Below are 7296 nucleotides of genomic sequence, written 5' to 3'. Positions count from 1 at the left end.
AATAATAATAAGAAGAAGAAGAAGAAAAAGAAACCATATAAGCATGGAATCAGAAAGATGTGGCTTCCAGTTCTCACTCTACCTCTTATCATGAGACTCTGGGCATATTACTTAACTTTTCTAATTCTGGGGGATAATAATAGTACCTACTTTACCAGTTGTTGTGACAGCTAAATGAGATAATTCATCTACAGTACTTGGCCTAGGATTTCTTAACACAGAGCTTAAATAAATAATAAGCATTCAATAAATGTTAACAGTTAACAAGAACCAAGTATTGTTTTTGTAATTCACATGGGTTCATCTATTCATTCGTTTATTCACCAAATATTCATTGAATATTTACTACATACCAACCACTGCTTTAAGTATGGGGGATACAGCAGATGAACAAAACAGATAAAAATCTGTAGGGAGAAGAGATAGTAAATAAATAAATAAGTAAAATTTATAGTGTGCCAGATGATATTAAGTGCTATGGAGAAAAAGCAGCAAAGGAGAATGGAGAGTTGGGGGGAAAACAGGTAGGTGGATTACTGTGGTAGAGGTGGTGGTGGTGTTATTTTAACAGGATGGCCAAAGACCGACTCACTGATAAGGTGACATCTGAGCAGAGAACTGGAAGAGATGAAGGAGATAATCGTAGCTATCTGGGAAAAGAACTTTACAGCAAACAGTGTGCGATGGCCCTGGTGGTAGCCCGTACAAAGGACAGAGGGAGAATGGGAGATGAAGTCGGAGAAGCAGCAGAGGGCCCGACGTCAGAGAGTTTTGGAGGCCATTTTTTGGAATTTTACTTTTATACTTAGTCAGATGGGAAGCCATTGGAAGATCTTGAGGAGATAACACCAAGGCTGGAGAGAGGTTAAATAACTTTGTCAAAATAACACAGCTGGTAAACGGCAGAAGGTGAGAATTCACTCCAGGGCTGGAATTCTTAACCCTATGCTGCCGCTGCACTTTAGCTTTTGTTATTTGGTCATCTCTCTCCTATGACTTCAGACAAAGAAACTGGGACACTGAAAAGTTATGTGGCTTGTCCAAGGCCACGCAGCTGCTAAGTGACAGGGGTAGGATTTGAGCTTAGTCTGTCTGCAGCCCAAGTACAAGTTCTTTACACCACACTGCCTACCTCAGGTGTCTGGGCCATACTGACTTCCTGCCTGGAGGCCACTGCAGTGAGGGAAGAGGGAAGCCGAGGAGACCGTCTCGAGTTAGGGCGGCCGCGTTCTTTCGGATGCTCAGGCCCTAGCTCTTGCGCTGCAGGCATCCTTCTCGCACCGCTGGCGTCTCCAACCCATGGAACGGAGGAAAAGAGAGAAAATGGACCTTTATTTCGCGGTGGCCCTGTAGGTATCCACGAGTCGAAGCAGCGAATGTCGAGGCAGGACAGCAAGAGAGACCCGATCAGGGGCAGAAGGAGCTGGCATCGCCGCCTCTAGCCCCTGAGCGTCCGGCGTTCGGCGCCCGGGTACGGACACAAAGGCGTAGCAAGGGGCGGGGCTTTAGCGCCGCGTCCGCGTCACGCGACGAGGCCATCATGGCGGCGGCCAGAAGCCAGCCCGGCTTCCGGAAGCAGGGTGTGAGGGGCGGGTACCCAGCTGGAGCCGAAGCGGGAGCCGGAGCAGGAGCCGAAGCTGGAACGCAGAGGGCGGCCGGGCGGCCTGGAGCCGGACCCCTCCGGAGAGTCCCCGTAGGCCGGGGCAGCAGGTGAGACGGAGTCTAGACTAGGTGCGAGCGGTGTGGTAGCGCTGGGCTGGGGTTAGGGGGCACACAGCAGGGCCTGTGACCTAGAGGAGGGGGATTTCGAGATGCACGCGCGTGATCTTGAAGCAACTCGAGAGGCCCGCGCGGGCGGGAGGGATGCTCAATTCAGATGATAAGATATTGAGAACAAAAACGGCCTCCTTGGCGAGGATGGGAGTTACTAGAAGGAAGTGTGCAGAAGTTGTTGTAGAAGAAGACCGCAGCCCCTTTGGAATCTGCGGGACCGCGATTATTTTAAAGGAACTCCCCCTTGCTATGCCATGCAGGGGTGGGGCGAATGCTCAATTTCCCCTCTCCTCTTACCCCTCCCTACCCCACAGTGTCCTAGCAGACAGCTCTGGCGGGTCACTCCTCCCACCTACCCAACTGGTCCCTCCAGTCTGAGCTCTGGTTGGGGAGGGAGTCGAAGGGTGGGGAAGTGGAGTTGGCTGGGGGATGGGTGGAGCTCCCTCTGGTTTAGACACCAAGTCCCTTGACAGTGCTACCTGTGCTACACAATGAATGTGACTCTGCCCCCCCCCCCCCCGCCTCTACCTAGGTCGTGCGGGGGGCCGCCATGCTGGTGACTGCCTACCTCGTCTTTGTGATCCTCCTGGTCTCCTGCTTGGGGCTGGAGCTGTCAAGATGCCGGGCTAAACCCCCTGGAAGGGCCTGCAGCAATCCCTCCTTCCTTGGGTTTCAACTGGACTTCTATCAGGTCTACTTCCTGGCTCTGGCAGCTGACTGGCTCCAAGCCCCCTACCTCTATAAACTCTATCAGCATTACCACTTCCTGGAGGGTCAAATTGCCATCCTCTATGTCTGTGGCCTTGCTTCCACAGTTCTCTTTGGCCTGGTGGCCTCCTCCCTCGTGGATTGGCTGGGTCGCAAGAAATCTTGTGTCCTCTTCTCCCTCATTTACTCTCTATGTTGCTTAACCAAACTCTCCCGGGACTACTTTGTGCTGCTGGTAGGCCGAGCACTTGGTGGATTGTCCACAGCCCTGCTCTTCTCAGCCTTTGAGGCCTGGTACATTCATGAGCACTTGGAGAGGCACGACTTCCCAGCCGAGTGGATCCCAACTACCTTTGCCCGGGCTGCCTTCTGGAACCATGTGCTAGCTGTGGTGGCAGGTGTGGCAGCTGAGGCTGTGGCCAGCTGGATGGGGCTGGGGCCTGTAGCACCTTTCGTTGCCGCCATCCCTCTTTTGGCTCTGGCTGGGGCCTTAGCCCTTCACAACTGGGGAGAGAACTATGACAGGCAGCGTGCCTTCTCAAGGACCTGTGCTGGGGGCCTGCGCTGCCTCCTGTCAGACCGCCGTGTGTTGCTGTTGGGCACCATACAAGCCCTGTTTGAGAGTGTCGTCTTCATCTTTGTCTTCCTCTGGACACCCGTGCTGGACCCACATGGCGCCCCACTGGGAATCGTCTTCTCCAGTTTCATGGCAGCCAGTCTGCTTGGTTCTTCCCTGTACCGCATCGCCACCTCCAAGAGGTACCACCTTCAGCCCATGCATCTACTGTCCCTTGCTGTGCTCATCGTCGTCTTCTCCCTCTTCATGTTGACTTTCTCCACCAGTCCTGGCCAGGAGAGCCCCGTGGAGTCCTTCATAGCCTTCCTACTTATTGAGTTGGCCTGTGGTCTGTACTTTCCCAGCATGAGCTTCCTACGGAGAAAGGTGATCCCTGAGACAGAGCAGGCCGGTGTACTCAACTGGTTTCGGGTGCCTCTGCACTTACTGGCCTGCCTGGGGCTCCTTGTCCTCCATGACAGTGATCGCAAAACAGGCACTCGGAACATGTTCAGCATCTGCTCTGCCGTCATGGTGATGGCACTGCTGGCAGTGGTGGGGCTCTTCACTGTGGTGAGACACGATGCTGAGCTGCGAGTGCCTTCACCCAATGGGGAGCCTTATGCCCCTGAGCTCTAACCCTGTTCCAGGAGAAATGGCCTAAGACTCACTCTTGAATCCTGCCCCTCCAGGGTTGTACAGATCTCTCTGTAATTGATTTTGTGACTCTTGGGCCCCTCAGCCTATCCTGGGTGCCCTCCTGCCATTGCTTTGGACTGGGGAGGACATGAGGGTGATGGACTGGAAAGAAGGTGCCAAAAGTTACCTCTATTACTCCCTTCCCCCCTTTCCATTTAAAAATAAACTGCTTTAATTGATTATTGGTTTAATTTATTCATCCTCACATGCACCCACCTCAGTACGTTCTAGTAAGTACACAGCTGGAGGTCTTGAGGATAAAGGTGGGGTTACCAGCAGAAGGTTTATTTTTCTAACCTCTCCAGAACTGTCTCAGTTCAAACTGAGAGCTGTGGAATTGCATCTCAGCAGAACTGGGTGTGAAGGGCCTGACGCTCCCAGGTCTTCCATATCTCTTTACTCTGGGTACAGGCACCTTCTCTAATTGCTAAACAACTTGCTTCCTGCTCTACAGCCAGGGTGAGATGATCTCTGGAGTACATGGGGTAAATGCTCAGTATGCCAGCCTACCGAGCAAGGATTCCAGGGACTTGAGCTGCAGTTATGACCAAAGCTGGGGCCCTTCCTGCAGGAACAAGCTTGCTCAGTACATGCATACTGCCTGCCTTCGGCTGTGGCTATGAATGCACCATTTGTCCTGCATCATCAGGGCCCACCAGGTCTTGTGTGCCTGCGTGAAACAGTGAAGGGCTGCCAAGGGGAGAGAGCAGTAAATAATTGAAGGACTGGGATATCCTGTCTGTACCTGACTCTTCCACACCCAGCCTGAGTGAGGGTGAGGGAGCCACCAAGGCAGGAAACTGTACAGTGGGAAAGCCAGTTCTATGGGCCCCTCCCTGCCTCACCTCTGATGATATCTGCCTTTCCTCCTCCCACCAAAACCAAGGCTTCTCAGGGGAAGCAGAGCCAGCTTTAAGAAGGGTGGGGATGAAGGGAGGGTGGGCTCAAGGGCGTATCCTGTAAAGTTCTTGAGATGGGCAAGGAGGACCCACCTGTTCTGGAAAGGGGATGATGACCTTTCCTTGGATCCCAGACTATTTCCCAGGCAAGAAGATGCAAGATGGTCCAAGACTTGCCAAGTCCCAACCTGCATGGAGAGATGGCATCAGCTGGTGTTGGAGGAATGCAGGGTGAGGTTGAGGGGGAAGTGTGGGTGGTGGTCCCAGGTCTCTACTCAGAGCAGAAAAAAAAAAAAAAAAAAAAAAACATGTTCTGCCACCCAGGCTGCAGGGTATGGAGGTTGAAGGTAAGTATGAAAACTAGGTATCTTTTCCTCCCCCACCCCCCAATCATCTTGAGTCTGCTGCAGTAACCCTACTTTTTCTGCCCTGTTGAGCTGGATTTAGATATATTTTATAATTATTTGTAGACTTTTTGTCTCTTCCTTCTACACTAAACTTCTTGACAGCAGGAGGAGATGGTCTTATTCACCTTTGTTTCCCCCATACCTAAAAAATAAGGAGGTGCTTTGCCCACAGCTGTACTCCATAAATGTGTGAAGAGTCAGGCTAGTTTACATCTGGCTTTTCAAGAGCTGCCCATTTGGGAAGTCGATTAGGCTAGAATCTAGAGCTCAGTTGATGATTTGTAGTTTGGGGTGATGGTGATTATTTACGGTTGGAAGCATGACGCATCCTTACATTCTTAAGTGATAAGAAAATGGAGAGTTAGGGGAGATAGACTAATGAGGTTCCTTTAGCTTTATCTTTGCTAAGTTTGCTTTAAAGGGGCTGGCAGCCGATAGTGTGGGAAGGTTCTTTCCTGTCTGACAGGGTGCTAAGAGCTGAAAGACATTTTAGAGATTGTCCATTTAGACTTGATTTTTTATTTAGCACCTACTCTTTGCCATGCATCATAAGGCTAGGTGCTGGTGACATTTTTTTACCCAAAGTAAAACCTATCTAAAAAAAGGAAGCGACTTGCCCTTAGGCATGCAGCGAGAGGCAAAGCTCAGTTAAACCTTGCCTCTTGCTACCATCCCAGTGCCCCTTCTGTGACATGTGCTGCCTGTAGCCTATGGGCCTTTCCCTGCCTTTTCTCCTCTAACCCTGCTCCCCCTCCCCATCCAAGTCCTGTCCCTGGAGAAGAGCAAGAGAGTGGGAGTGTCTAGCCTTAGAACAGTGTTTGGCACACAGTGTAAGCTCTACATAAGTGTTTGCTTTTAAATTTTATTTTGTAATTTATTCAGTACAGCTGAGCCTATCATTTGGTGTGAAATGAGAGGATAAGGCTATAATGGAGTGTGTAACTTTCCAACACTTTCCAGTGGTTGGATGGTTCCCAGCAGTGTTTATCCTCAGTACTAGCCCAGATGGAAGTATCCAGCTATCTGAGAGGCCCTCTACTTTGGGGTCTGTGAGCAGCTGAGCTGGGTGTCAGTATGTTCCACTTGAACTCATTTCCTCTTCCTCAAGTAGGAAGGTCAGCTTGCGGGCAGACTTGATACACATTACCATCTTTCATTAAGAGGCTTCTGATTGTCTGACTTTCTATCCAGCTGGACACATGATTATTTGACTGGGAGCTTTTAAGCAATCCTGAGGAGAGCAGAGGAGCATCCCAAGGAACCAGGAGTCAATGGGCAAGGAGAGGAAGAAGGATTGGGGCCTAAGGACAGCACTGGTCTGAGACCTGGAGGAAGACCTTTTCCTGGAGATTCAGGCCCTGAAAAGGAGGGGAGGGGATGGTCCCAGCTAATGGCCATGACCCTTGGGCTAGGTGTAATTTTCATACCCCACCCCTTTCTCCCTAATATCCCAACCCTGTGATCCTCCCTGCCGCTTTTATTATTTTCTGCCATCACCTCCCCACAGAATCACAGAACAGAATTATAAAACAAACGAAAATTTGTCATGCTTGGGATCAGAGCTAATGTTATAAAAATACTTCACATCTGCTTTTTTTTTTTTACAGTAAAGTAACATGCTCATTGTAAAATAGTCAAATACAAATACAGAAACATATTTAATATAAATATATGGTAATGTTATAGATATTATATCAAAATAATGTTTATATTGATATATAAATCTACATATATACATGTAGAAATATAAAATGTGAAAAACATGCTCACTTAATCTCGCCCATCAGAGATTAAGTATTTGGGCTCTTGTCTACCAGATTTAATGTTGATATATACATGTTCCCAAAATAAAAATTGGATCATACTATTTATGCTGTTCTGCAACTTGTTTTTATATGCAGTAGTATATCTTGATTATTTTTCTTTAAAACAATGAAACCACAGGGTTGTGGCAATCATTCATGTATCTCAGACATCTATGTCTGTACATGTAAGAAATGCTTCTGAATGACTGCATAGCATTGGTTAGGGCCTTTGGAAAGTATTTTGAGCGTATTCCCCTATTGGAGGCTGGCAGAACCACTGGGAGGTAGTGAGGCTTGGTGCTGCTATTCCCATTTCACGGAGAAAGGATAAATTGAGCTGAGACTAGAACCCAGCTCCTCTGCCCAGACTTGAGTTCAAAGCTCTTTCCGCCATCTTATGCTGTCTCTTTATAAGCTTCAGGTGAGATTTAGGTGAGGGATTGGATTAT

General features: G+C 49.2%; 2 protein-coding genes across 2 annotated transcripts in view; one reads left to right on the top strand and one right to left on the bottom strand.

Moving 5' to 3' along the window:
• Nucleotides 1-1479, bottom strand: part of RARG (retinoic acid receptor gamma) — a 34166-nt gene extending 32687 nt beyond the window's left edge. The window contains exon 1 of the mRNA XM_037845714.1: nt 1133-1479. The gene's annotated coding sequence lies outside the window, so the exon portion shown is untranslated. The remainder of the gene's footprint in view (nt 1-1132) is intronic.
• Nucleotides 1480-1538: 59 nt separating this feature from the next.
• MFSD5 (major facilitator superfamily domain containing 5) lies at nt 1539-3915 on the top strand. Its single transcript, XM_037845717.1, has 2 exons — nt 1539-1710; nt 2306-3915. The coding sequence occupies exon 2, from the start codon at nt 2324-2326 to the stop codon at nt 3674-3676; it is 1353 nt and encodes a 450-aa protein (XP_037701645.1). The 5' UTR covers nt 1539-1710; nt 2306-2323; the 3' UTR covers nt 3677-3915.
• Nucleotides 3916-7296: the final 3381 nt, after the last annotated feature.

This window comes from Choloepus didactylus, chromosome 8 (genome assembly GCF_015220235.1).
Source record: "Choloepus didactylus isolate mChoDid1 chromosome 8, mChoDid1.pri, whole genome shotgun sequence".
In the NCBI taxonomy this organism is placed as follows: Eukaryota; Metazoa; Chordata; class Mammalia; order Pilosa; family Megalonychidae; genus Choloepus; species Choloepus didactylus.
Note: the sequence above shows the minus strand (reverse complement) of the source record. Positions and strands in the feature narration are given on the sequence as shown.